This window comes from Ictidomys tridecemlineatus, chromosome 2 (assembly GCF_052094955.1).
Source record: "Ictidomys tridecemlineatus isolate mIctTri1 chromosome 2, mIctTri1.hap1, whole genome shotgun sequence".
NCBI lineage: Eukaryota > Metazoa > Chordata > Mammalia > Rodentia > Sciuridae > Ictidomys > Ictidomys tridecemlineatus.
In genome coordinates, this window is record NC_135478.1 from 48,777,918 (window position 1) to 48,791,687 (window position 13,770).

General features: G+C 45.4%; 1 protein-coding gene across 2 annotated transcripts in view; it reads right to left on the reverse strand.

Moving 5' to 3' along the window:
- The window catches only part of Colq (collagen like tail subunit of asymmetric acetylcholinesterase), a 69,050-nt gene extending 61,179 nt beyond the window's left edge, over positions 1-7,871 (reverse strand). For both annotated transcript variants that reach the window (XM_078038511.1, XM_078038509.1), the window contains exon 1: positions 7,679-7,871. In XM_078038511.1, coding sequence (XP_077894637.1) covers positions 7,679-7,784 — 106 coding nt within the window. In that variant the 5' untranslated portion in view covers positions 7,785-7,871. The remainder of the gene's footprint in view (positions 1-7,678) is intronic.
- Between the last annotated feature and the right edge of the window lie 5,899 nt (positions 7,872-13,770).

Genomic DNA, 13,770 nt, shown 5'->3' on the forward strand with positions numbered 1-13,770 from the left:
AAGGACAGTAAGGGAACTCCCACAGGGCCCTGCTGACCTACAGACCTGGAGGACCTGTGTCTCTCCCACTGTTAACTTTCCCTAATGTGACTTTACCCAACGCAGCTCCCAGAAAGTCAGATGGGAGGGAAGAAGGGTGTTCTTTTCTGCAGGCTCCCTGAATCCAGAACACTAGACTCAGTGGTTTGAGAATTTGGTTTCTGTGTGACCACCAGGAATTCGGAAGCTTTCTGAGGGTAACCAGGAGGTCCACCCCAGTGAAGGTCTTAGACACGGAGTCGGTCCTGTTTGGATACAAAGGGGATGTCCACTTTCAACCTTCCATGACAATGACTCATGCCAGAGGCCCCTTATAGAGAATGAGTTTGAACACTGAATGAACCCTGGGTCACAGTAAAGGAAGAAGAACCCCAGGTGGCCAGGAAGGGTGGCCATTATTACCCCATCCCCTTTTGCCCCCAAGAAGTCCCATGCTGAGGAGAAGTTTCTGCAGTAGAGAAGCTTCTGGAACTTTCTCCAAACTTCTCAGAAGGATACCAAGAAGATGAGGTGGGCAGCACAGGATGAGAGTGTAGAGTAGAACCTGTGCTACTCTCATTAAGGCTTTCTTCTTTCCCTCCCTCTTTTTTGAAGTCACCCCTCCCCCCAGCTGGTTGACCATGCAAGACTGCAGCAGTCACAGACTTCTTCAGCTGTCACCAGCTCCCAAATACACCTCGCCCAGTGTTTCTGTTGGTTGCCATGGAGAGGTAAGCGAGGACTTGAATGGAGCTGCGAAATGGAAGAGGGCCAGGTGTATTTTTAAAGTCATCTGGGGAAGCCGGTCACCACTAGGACAACCTCCTTCCCCAGGCAGCGCGTTCCTTCTTTAGGGACTGGTTTACAAATGCAAAGTGGCCCAAAGCAGGGTCTCTTCCTTTGGCTTTAATTCCCTGGATATTTTAAGCAAAAGGTTATTTAGGTTGTCTTTGAGGTTTTTTTTTTTTTTTTTGCCTTTTGATGCAATGAATTGTGCAGGAAATCGTGGCCTCTTGGCATGTGTAGAAATGAAGCGAGATTTTGGAAATAACGTCGGAGAATGTGCAATGGTGTCACACGTACATCAAACACTACTGAAAGTATTTGATGTCTGTAACTAACTCACTTGATTCTCACCACTTCTTTTTGAATTAATTCCTACTTTCAGCCCCATTTCATAGATGAGGAACCTGAGGCATGGGGTGGGAGATTTGCCCAAGGTCCCAAAGCTAAGGGAGACAGAGGTTTGAATACAGACAGGATGGTACTAGAAGCCATATCCCTAGCCACACTCTTTGATTCTGAATCTGCAATGATTTGGGGATCCAAAAGCCCTGATTTGGAATTTCAACCCTGACACTGTGTGACTTCAGGCAAGTGACTGTACCTCTCTCATTGTTATTTTCCTCTTTGGTAAAATGGAGATACTAATGGCTACTTTATGACATTCTTGTGAAAATTAGAAATAATAGGAAAAAAGAAACATAGGTTTAGTATTGTTTGTGGTGGCTCCCTATGTCAACTGAACCCCAAATTCTTCAGGGAAGGGATGTTGAGCTGTAACTGCTACTGCCAGAGGGGTTGGTAGGACCACAGCTGTCTTTTAAAGGATCTATAGCTGATGCTGTCACTTCATTGATGTCCCTCAGTATCCAACCTCCTGCCACAGGCACCTGAGACTAGAACTTCTATGGGAAGTTACTTGGGTCAAGCAGGGAGAACAGAGTAGTTGGCGTCGACAGAAGTTAGTGGATAAATATTCCAGCTACCCTGTCTTCCAGAGGTCCCCAGGAGTGGAACCCAGAGCCGTAACCTGCTCATGAACACACCCTATGTCTGCCTTCTTGGCTCTGCCTGACTCCTCTAGGCTCTGTCCTACTGGGGTCACCTCCCAAATAAACTACTTGCATCGAAATTTTTGTCTCAGGGTCTGCTTCTGGGAAGAACCCAGATGAAAGCAGTCCTTATGCCTGCACCTTTGATTCTGATGTCACCTCAGCAAAACACAAGTGGGTCGGTTTACCTGCTGGAAGAGATCACTGTGGGAGGCTGAATGATGGCCCCCATAGGTCTCCAGATCCAAATCCCTGGAACCTGTAAATGTTACCCCATATGGAAAAGGGAACATTGTAGACATGATGATATAAACAAGTTTAGGAGCTGGGAGGTGGCTCAGGGGTGGAGTGTTTGCCTAGCACGCATGAAGACCGGGGTTCAATCCCCAGCACTGCTCCCTGTACTGCCCCCCCAAAAACAGGGGAGATTGATAAAGAAGGCAAGTGACCCCCTGCTCCTCAAACAAGATGCTACACTGCTGGCTTGAAGAGAAAGGGGGCAACCAGAGAAGGCAAGAAATGCAGCTCCAGAGCTAGGAAAGGCACAGAAACAGATTCTCCCCTAGAGACTTGGGAGGCAGCTGGGCCTCACCAACACCTTATTTCTATAGAGTGAAACAGGTTTCAGACTTCCAACCTCCAGAGCTGAAGAGAACAGAGGTGTGTTGGTTTAAGCCACCGTTTGAAGTGATTTCTTACAACAGCCATGAGAAACTAATAGAGTAGGGTGTGAGAGAGCAGGGGTTCTCAAAGCTTGTTAGAAGTGCAGACTCTTGGGCCCTATTTCCTTCTGAAGCAGAATCTCCCGGGGGTGGGTTGCTGTGATCTCCATTTTAATGAGCCCTCCGGGGGATGCCAATGCTGCCTGTAGTTCAGTGGTTAACCCTGGCTGGATCTTTGAATCACCTGGAGGACTTTTACTACAGATGCCTGATCCCACATGATTCTGCTCTCAGTCTGTTCAGCTTGGAAGCTGAGCCTTTGGAAAGCACCTCAAAGTGATTCCTAGCCAGGACTGAGAACCCGTGCTGTAGTTTGAGAACCACTGATCAAGGATGTTGACTTCCAGGATGAGCTGTGCAGAAATTTGGAAATATGGAGAAATGTCTTCAAGGCTGCTAAAAAAAAACAAAAACAAAAACAAAAACAAAAAAAACTGGGAGCATAGGCCACGCCAGCAGGGTTCCTGGCCTTAGGGGCCAAAGAGTCACATGCCTAGGGGGTCCAAATAGGTAGACCATAATTAAGAAAGTGGTATAGGACAAGAGGGCCTGGTAGCAAATTGCCAGCTGGAGCCAAGTCACCACCAACCATTATATTCCAAAGAGTGTCATCATAGCCAGAAAGTGTGGCCAGCCCAGCCAGAATGTCTGATTTTCGAAAAGTAAGATTTTTTAAAAATTTTTTATTTTTCCCTAGCCCTAGTAATAAAATTAGGATTAGCCTCATTTTACTTCTGAGTACCAGAAGTTACAGGAAGTTCCTTTGTGGGGTAGAATCCAGGGCTTCATGCAGGTTAGGTCAATCCTCTGCCATGGGGCCACATCCTCAGCCCTTTCTACTTTATTTTGAGACAGGGCCTTGATAAATTGCCTGGGCTGACCTCAAGCTTGCAACTCTTCTGCCTTAGCTTTCTGGGATAACCTTCTGGGCTTAGCATATCAGAAATACATTTTTCCCCAAAATGTTAAATCATTCATCTCTTAAATGTGAGCAATTAAGGTAATTTAAAAAATATCTCCTCCTCTTCCTCCTTTCCTGTATCTTTAGGGCTAGGGGTGAAGGCTGTCACCAGCTGTAGGCCAACAGCTACAGTCCACTTCCAGGCACATAGTTGGCACTCATTAAATCTTAATTGCTTCATGAATCCTCAGAGCTCTCCTGACAGGCAGAGACTATCAGAGCCATTGAACGGATGAGGAACTTGGGGTTCATTGCCATGAGGTGGCCTTCCCACCATTGCATAGAGCATAACCAAGGGAATCAGGATTAGAACCCAGGACCCCTCAAGGTAGGGGCTGCTGTGAAGAGCAGATACATCTGTAAGTGATAAAAGCTTTTGTGAAACGAGGAATTGGGGGTTTCACTGGTACCAGCCAGAAGAGCAACACAGGTAGTCCTTGTGACTGTGAGCTGTATTTAAAGAAGACAAGACCCCAGCTTACTGGCTGTCTCCTCAAAGGCAGACGGGCTCTCTGATCTGTGTTTGTATGCTCCTGGATCTGAAGAAAGCAGGTGGGGCATGGGGCAGCTGCCCACAGGGTGACTGGGGGATGCCCCCCTCCGTGTCTCACACCACCTCTCTCTGTGTCTGAGCTGGAGGGAGGCCATCGCTTTATGCAGAGCTTTGGGATGGGATGAGGCGGGACGCCTGGGACCCCGAGAGAGTCCTCTAATTTAAGAGCCCTCTCTGATTTTATTATCCAGAGGAAATGGGGAGCTAAATCGGAGGAGATGGCTGGCGAGTGCATTACGGGACATTAAACAATAGCTGATCAGTGTCAGACACAAATAAATGGCTCCTAAGCTAGTGCCAAGAACATGGATGGTTCCCAAGTGATGACCTGGCTGGCTTCCAGGCAGGAGAGTATGTGGCCGGGGGGGGAGCTGGACATTAGGCCATATAGGCCACAGGACGGCTGCTCTGGTCCCTTCCCAGCCACATCACAAGATTCCAGGGCCCAGACAGAAATCACAGCCTGCCACATGATCTCACTCACCAGGGCTGGACTTGGGTCTTCTCACCATCTGAGACCTGGACCCAAACATCCCCTGGAGAGTTCCTGCCTGCCTGGGAAACTCTGTATTGGAAAAGGGAAGCCATGTGTGGCCATCAGGTAGGTGGGGCACAGTGCCTGAGAGAAGGTTTGTGAAGTGAGATTGCCCTTGGGAGGTCCCTGTGCCCACCCAGCACCATGGTTTGAATGCATCTCACTAAAACATCCCTATTAAAAAGAAATATCACCAAAAAAAGAGACAAACCAGTGCTCTCTCAAGTCATATATATCTTGGTATAAAGCAATATCCACTTTTTTGGCTGGAACTTTGGACATTGATATCCCAGAGAGAAGGTAGTAGGAGAATAGAGAATTCAGAGGAGTATTTCTAGGGGCTAGGAGGGTAGTCTGCTAGGCCTTAAATGCCTGTATCACTATTGATCCAAGGCCTTACATGGAATTGGTCTATATTGATACAAATCTTGGACTTAGAGGCACAAGACAGGATGCCAGTCTCTATCTCATCAGTTCTGTGACTCGGGGCAGATTTTATAACCTCTCTGAGCCTCTATTTTCTCATCTAAAAAGTGTGAGTGATGCCGCATCCATCCCAGGGGTGCTATGAGAATTGTATACCTTGAACTGTGCAGAAGGCCTGCCTCTTTGTGACTATTATTATCCTTGGGTCTGTGCCTTCACATTCCAGAATCTACGATGACTGAGCTACACCTTTGAATGGAGACTGGAGCCCAGTCAATCTACAGACCAGGAATGAGCCCAGCCAGGCCCAGCCAAGCCTGAGCTAGATAAGCAGACCTTTAGTTGATCCACAAACACATGAACTTCTATAAATAATGATTGTGTGGGGGTGATTTTGTTTTTTTGTTTGGGGTACTAGAGATTGACCCCAGGGGTGCTTAGGCACTGAGCCACATCCACAGCCCTTTTTCTTTCTTATTTTGAGATAGGGTCTCACTAAGTTGCTTAGGGCCTCACTAAATTGCTAAGACTGGCCTTGAACTTGCAATCCTCCCGCCTCAGCCTCCTAAGCTGCTGGGATTCATTTATGACCCAGTAAATGGTTAAGATATACTGTAAATTTAGGGCTCCTGATATTTTTAATAGTTGCCATGTTCAATAGAAATCATTCTAAGATACTTATCTGCCTTTTGTTTGGAAAGGTGTGGGAAGGCAGGATTTTTCTATCATCTCTGAACTACATTCCCAGCTCATTTTATTTTTTTATTTTTAAATAAAACCTCATTAAGTTGAGGTTGGTCTCAAACTTGTGATCCTCCTGCCTCAGCCTCCTAAATCATGGAGATTACAGGTGTGTACCACATCCAGTGAGAGGGTTTTTGTGTGTGTGTGTGTGTGTGTGTGTGTGTGTGTGTGTGTGTATGTGTGTGCTGGGGATTGAACCCAGGGCCTTGTGCATACGAAGCAAGCTCTCTACCAACTGAGCTCTATCCCCAGCCCCAAGAGAAGTTTTTTATTTATTCATACATTAAATATTTTTTGAGTACTATGTGTCAGTCACTGTTCTGAACCTGGGAACCAATGATACTGCACAAGATAGTTAGGGTCCCTGCCCACACAATGCTTATAGTTCATCACCAACTCTCTCAGAAGTCAGAGAGCCCATCAGAGGCAGGATTGGAACCAGAAACTTGAGTTCCTTAACTCCTAAGCCTGAAATCCTTGGCAGATTTTCAAGGGGAACTGTAACCCGAACAAAATGAAGAGGTAGCATTGAATTGGACCAAATTAACTGTCAAAGCTCCTCTTTGAATAAGAGAATAAGGACCTACCAGTCCCAGAAGAAGCTTGGTGCTCTCAACTTGAATCTGCAAGGGGTGTGTTGACATACGGTCACAGTGACACAATCACCCACCTTTCCTGCCTAGCCCCACCTCCAGTGTTCTCCACAGATCCCCCCTTTCCCCTTCTTCTATTCCTCACACTTTTATAATTAGCCTCATACCAGGCTGAGTCACCCCCTAGGACTTAGAGACCTTGGCAGCTCCACTTGCTGAGCTGTTTTTATGAATGGACAGTGGCTGGGACTGGGTGTAGAGCTAGGCCCTCCCGGTGTTCTACAGGCAAAGACAGTGAAACTTCAGCCTCCGTGGACGCACTTATGAGACTCCATTGAAGGGCTTGTCTGATGCTCTTGGATGGGGAGAGCCCGGGACAGCTGCTAGGGACTCTGAGGGGATGGCTAGCAAGGCCTGGGGTCTGCCTGGCTCCCTCATGCCTTCCAGAGACATTTGAGTTTCCTCAGAAAGGTTTCAAGAGGACACATCAGTAACCCAATACTTCCCCTGCCCCTGGGTCAGGCGGGACAAGGTCAATGCCTGGTGCCCTCGGAAAGATTGCCTGGCTGGTAGACCAAGCCCCTTCCCCAAATCTCTCAGCCCTGCACTCAGCAGATATATCCAGCTCTAAGCCCTGCGTCTCTCTGGGTCCCTCCACTTTTCTCTGCCAAGCCTCCTTCTCCCAGGACCCCTAGATGCCTTATCTGAGGCTGAAGGGAAGTTCCACCCAGGAAGAAAGCGCAATAGGATACAGACCAGACTGAAGAAACAGAAAACCCAGTCCTGAGGCTGCAAGGGGCCCCTGGGCTTCAGGAGGATCGACTGGATTCCCTGTCCCTTCAATAGGATTGTCCTGGCCACCGTTGCTGCCAAGGCTTGGACAGATTCCTGTTTATTCTGCAATCTCCCCTTAAGCCAAGCCCCTTTCAGAGCAGGTCAGAGAGGTATTTATAGAAACAGCGGGGACTCACTTTTCTCTCACTTGCACCTCCTGGTCTATTAAGTCCCCCACCCCCTGATTCCTGACCAAAATGAAATCATGCAGCAAATGGGGGAGAAGAGGTGGGGGAGGCCAAGGCAATTTTTTTTTTAAAGTCTCTGGTTTTGAGCAGCTAAGTAAGAGCCCTAAGAACAAGGACAGAAGGGGCTTCCCAGACAAGCTCGGGTGACAGGAAGCGGCTGGGGTGTCCACCTCCCTCCCAACCTCCCTCCACCAAGAGTAGAATGGCAGAAATACCAGGACACCTTCCTTCCTCCCCCTGCCCAGAGGAGAATGCTGGGCATCATTTACCTGCTGAGATCGGGAGGACGCTATTGATGAAAGTCGGCTGAGACAAGATCGAGCGGAAGAAAAGCTGAAGATAAATTCCCAGAGCCATTGGGTTCAGGACAACCATGCTGGCCAGGTCTGGCAAGTGTCAAGTTAGCAAGACAGAGTTGCTGCAGGAGCCTGCTTATCTCTGCTCTGCCTCAGGGCTGGCTCACTCTCTCCCTCCCTCTCTCTCTCTCTCCCCCCCTCCTTCTCTCTCTCTCTCTCTCTCTCTCTCTCTCTCTCTCTCTCTCTCTCTCTCTCTCTCTCTCTCTCTCTCTCTCTTCTCTCTCTCTCTCTCTCTCCCAGACCCCTCCTTTCCCATGCCTTTACCAAGAAAGAATGCCAACCATTTCCCATTCAACCTTCTCCGTACTACACAGAGTTATATTTATCTCAAGCCCTGGATCAAATTTGCCCCCATTAACATTAAGATGTCAGAATCTTCTTTTTTGGATACTGAAGTCAGTGGCTCTTGAAGAGGTGATAAAAAGGCAAAACAAGTCTCGAATGCTCACTAGACAAGAGTCCCTAATTGATTATCCACCGTGGTCTACTCTCCTGGAATGAAGGCGAACCGTGGTAACAGAGGATCAGTTCTCCTGACTCGAACTTGAACTTCCTGGAGACAACCCCTCTGCTGTCAGTTTGTGACAGTTTTACCCACTGGGTGACAAAATGGAAAGTTGACCTCAGGTTTGTTTTTTGTTTTTTCATCATCCAATAAAAAGGAGAGGAGTTTATGTTTGCAAATAGTTTTCCCTATGAAAAAGTCTCTCCCTCTCCAAGAGCTGCACACTTTCAATACCAAGCAAAGCAAAGTAAATGAAAACAGGAAATGGAGAGGAAAGTGAAAAATCCAACCACACTTGGAGAAACAGCAACACTAACTTGATCTTGGTTAGACAAAATTCTTTAAATAAATAATTTTGCAATCCTTCTTAAATGAAGATCTTTTATAAGTTTATAGAGCCTGTCACAGAGATCCTTCACAGTACTGAAATAATTAAAATAATCCACAGAGTTGTTTGTTTTGCTTTAATTTATACAGTTTATGCCTCTTGCCTCTTAAGAGTTAATTCAGAATCAGTTTGGGAATGGCTGGACATTGGGTGAGCATCCTTGAGAGAAAGCATTGATCTTCATCCTGGGGAAGGTGGAGTTAGGTTCGTGCAGAGTATAAGTCATACTCTAAGGCTTTAGCATAGACTTGGGCTCTAGACTCAGCACTGAGTGGCATTGGACAAATGGGGGAGAAATGGCATTGGACAGTTTGTTTGTTCTCAGTTTACTCATCCAAAAAATAAAGACTATATTCCCTTTATAGGTTTGTTGGAAAGGTTACATGACATAATATGGGATGAATCATACATGAATTAGGAACTTTATCTCCAGACACCATAAATTAAATCCAAGGAGCTATGGTTGGTGGGGTGCAAAGAAGGCCACCCGATCCCTCACATCCCCATATGTGCATGCCCCTCTTCCCATCAAAAAGTGGAGTATACTCCCCGGCCACCTCAAATCTGGGCCAGCCTTAGTGACTTATTTGTTTTGATCAATATTGTGTGGCCAAAGCGATGGTGAGCTGTTTCTAAGCCCATGTCTTAAAAGGCCTGGGAGTTTCTGCTTTTGCCTTTTCTTGGAAACCAGCTGCCATTTTTTAAATCTCTGGACTATTAGAGAGACTGCCTAGAGGGGAAGCAGCCAGCCCTGGGCTGTGTCTGCCCTTCCCAGAGGAGGCACTAGATGTGTGAGTGAGGCTATTTGGGATCATCAATCCCCATTCAGATGATGTCAGCCACAGGAGTGACCCAAGAAGACACTAGCTGAAGAACTGCTCAGATAAGAGCCCAGATGACAGAATCATGAGTAAATAAAACGGCTACTATTCAAAACCTCTGTCTTAGGGTGATTTGTTACGTAACAGTAGCTGACTGATAGACAATTGATAACAAAAGCATGAAGAATATACTCAGGCTACATTCAAAATGTACAGGAAAGCTTAAAGAGGGGGTATTCTATTTAGCTGCTCCCCAATTTTTTCCCAGAAGGAGCTGTGATCATTGGCCAAGCCCAACCAAGACATCTCGGCTTTCTCCTATTGACTCTTGGATCCAGCAGCTCCAGTAGTGGGAATTTCGTGGCTGAAGAAGAAACAACTAATATAGTCACCTGTTTTCTGAACCCGGGCTTTTATCACCCAGACTCTCCTCTGTGAAGCCAGCAGGATTTCTCCCTTCTCTCTGTTGAACCCTGACCCAAAGAAAAGATCACCAACTCCAATTTTAAATCGAATTAAAGCAAGCTCGTATTTGTGTTCACAAAGAGAACTGATCAGCAATTGTCTCCCCTAATATGGGCTAGAGACCAGCCCCCCAACTCTCCAAGAAGGAGATTTTATAGCAAAAAAAATTGCAAAGGGGGGTGTCTTAAGAACTTACAGATAACAGGATTTTGACAAGCATAATACAAAGGCAGATAGTGGGTTAATGATCTACATGGCATAATATTTCAAGGCAGGGAGTAAATTTATATCCCAACATCAGAATTTATGAGGCACTTGCTGAGGTCTCAGAGAGGGTTGTTATCTGGTCAGGGAAAGCCAGGCATGGGTGAATTCAAGGCACAGGCAGGAATTCCAAACAAGTTTAGAAATAGCAGTAATTTAAAGTAAAACAGAAATTAACTTTTTATGACTTTGTGACGAGATGGCTCCCAATCTTAAGATGGAATTAGGCTGGGTTCATCATCTTAACAGGGCATTTGCCCCTGACTGTGCACTTGGCACAAATTAGCACAGTATGTTCCACCTGTGTGGCACCTGTGGCTATTCATTTTGAACTGCTTCTAAGCCACCTTGCTCTCTGCCTGTGTTAACATCCCTGAAGATGGAGGACTGTCCCACCACTGTGTGCAAATCAAGCAGAATAGAATTAGCAAAAATGGCAGGAGGAAGTTGGTAGTTATCAATAATAAATCTGAATGTAAATAGGCTAAATTTACCAATCAGAAGACATAGACTGACTGCCCCAGGGCAAGAGTCCTTGTCGCCTAACAGATTTTCAATGATGTCAATTAATTTGGTCAAATCACAGCACTGTGATGAAGAGAAAAGAAGAGAAAGTGATGTTCCAGCTGCACTGTACAATTTGCATTTTCCCAGCACCCTTTGTGTCTTTGCATGCACAGATGCTGGTCTGGGCCTAGTACAAGGAAAGGCTTTGGTAAACTTGGTGAGAGAGTGAGAGGTTATGTGGACCGCCATCTTGAATTAGGACCTGCCTACAGGGTGGCTAAATGACACATTCAGGCTGCTGGGGAGCAAGTCACTGCTGATGTAAAGTGACCACTGGATTTACTTAGGGCAGGCCCCAGTATAGAGATGCTTATGAGCTCCCAATATTTACTAAACAATTCTTAGTAAATTTCCATTTCCCTATATATTTTGTGAGCCTTTGTCTTATGAGGTTACCCTAACTGACCAAGGCAGAAATGATCATCTTTCTCCAAACCCTCCTGGAAAGGCTCTGACTCTTTCAGAATCTAATAATACAGGCTATTAGATTTGTCCAGAAGGAAATTATCTAATATTTGAGAAAGGCTCACACCCATAAGCCAATCAAAGTCAGAGCCTTCCCTCTCAGACTTTTTAGATGAGAGTGTAATGCTGGAGGACAACTCCTTGGTTCCATTAAACTTAAAATGAACTTACCATTGAATCCAGAAATTCCACAGAAATCCTCATTAAATTGCCCAGTGGTTTAGGTATAAGAATGTGCATTGGAAAGAGCCTTTCTTTTTTTTTTTTTTTTTGGAGGGAGGGTTCTTTTTTTTTTTCTAACATACATGACAATAGTGGAAAACATTACACTCATTATTACCTATTTACAGCACAAGTTTTCACAACTCTGTATATAAGAGCCTGTCTATTAATAAGACACTGGTGGAATAAATCATGGGCCATTCATTCAATGAAGTATTATGCAGTCATTAGAAAGAACATGATAGTCTTTGCAACACATGGTGTTGAAAAAATTGGACTACCAGATGCTTACCTTGCCTCACAAGTAACAATTAGTTAAAAGTAGATCATAGACCTAAATGTGAGCGCTAAACATAAGAGCAGCAACAGGCAGAAGACGAGACTGGGTAGCTGAGAAGGCCCAGGAAAGGTACTTCCCACATTCCCCTGTACCCTGGCAACTCTCTCATCAAAGATAGAATTGATGGAGCCTCACAATGCAAATAACAATTCAGTCAGAGTCAGAATAACTAATAAGTCAAGAGAAAATCAAAGTCATCCCAATATTCAGCCTGCATTTACATCTACAAGGCCAGGGGCTCAGTTTTCCTCTTGCAGGGAAGAGATGTGCACTGGATTAGCCTTGAGCCATATGGAGGGCCATCACAATAGTGACAATTGTCTTATCTAATATAGTATTTTTCCAAACTGTGCTGGGAGGTGCACTTATTCTAAAGGAGGCTTTGTTTTTAAGAAGTTCCCATACAGGGAGAAACACTGTCTATTTTATGTCCTTCTTGAAAACTTATAAGAAGTATTAGCATGGCAAAGTCACTGAGAAGCCCTGCAGTAAAGAAACTCATTTGACTGTCCTTGTATCCTTGAATGTATTTGATTCTCAAGCCCACTTTTATTTAATTATTTACTTCCCCTTGTCATAGTTTGGATCTGGATTGTCCCCCAAAATCTCATGTGTTAAAAGCTTGGTTGCCAGCCTATGGTGCTATGGGGAGATGGTGGAAACAGGAAGTGAGGCCTTATGGAAGGAAGTTACATCATTGAGGGTGTGACCTTGAAGGACATATTAGGACCCCAGCTCCTCTGCTCTCTTTCTGCTTCCTGGCTGCCATGAAGTGAGCAGCTTTACTCAACCATGAACTTAACACCATGCCGGTTGGACTGCTTCACCACAGCCCTGAAAATGATCAGGACAAGCGACTATGGACTGAAACCCTGAACCAAATATAAACTTTTTCTCTTTTTGAGTTGTTTACCTCAGGTATTTTGTCATAGTGATACAAAGCTGACTAAGACACCCCCTTTTTTCCTTTACTTTGTTTTGTACACTAAACATTCTAGTGATATGATTAATAATTCTTATTTAGGGCTTTATTGTTTAGACGATTCTTTTTTATCATTTTTTTTCCATTTAACTAAGGGAGCAGGCTTAGAATTATAATTTGCATTTTACAATATGACACTAAAGCTTATTTATATGAACTTCTGGGAACCATGGCAGAGATTCATGCCCTTGTTTGGCAAACCACAGTGATTACTGGCAAGATTGGAGCTGAACCCTCCAGACTGCCCAATGACGAACCAAGCCAGATGTCTCCTGTGCTTTAAGGCCTTCAGGGCTAGACTTGCTCTTCTTGCAACATTAATCAACCTGCTATCACATTAAAAAAAGAAAAGGCTCTTTCAGCTCTAAAGATGTGAAACTATATTCCTGGTGGAAGATTGACCCATGGAGAATCACATGGAATCACATGGAGCTTCAAAGGAGATTCCCAAGTCGTTTTTGACATTCTAATGATTGACAGATCTTGACCATACCCTGCCCCCCATCACTATTCCTGTTCTTCCAGAGACATGATTCCTCTTGAATCTGAAGAGGTTGGATGGGGTAGGGAGGAAGACCGATTTAGCAATTTGTTTTGACCCAAGGTAATTTTCAAAGCTTGGATTTAATCTCAGAACAGCTAAATGTGGAGATCAAGGGCCTGTAGCTGCATTGGGCAAGGCCTTAGAATCTGACTGTACCTAACACACAATAGGCTGATCCTGATCAAGACCCCAAAGCAAAAAGTGGAAAAGGGCCTTGACCCTGCCATGCATAATTATGCATGCTTGATTCCCGCTGTGAGAAAAGGTGTTGGCTAAGACTGTTTGGGAAACAGTCACCTAGGAGATGGAGGAGAACACACACAAGCAATGCAGCCCATGCTGTTTTGGGGTCTGCGTTCCACAGAGGCCCCCTAATCCTCGGGACAAGGAGGTCCTCCCATCCTGCAGGCTGTGGTGGAACAAGTCCTGCAAACCTGGAGCC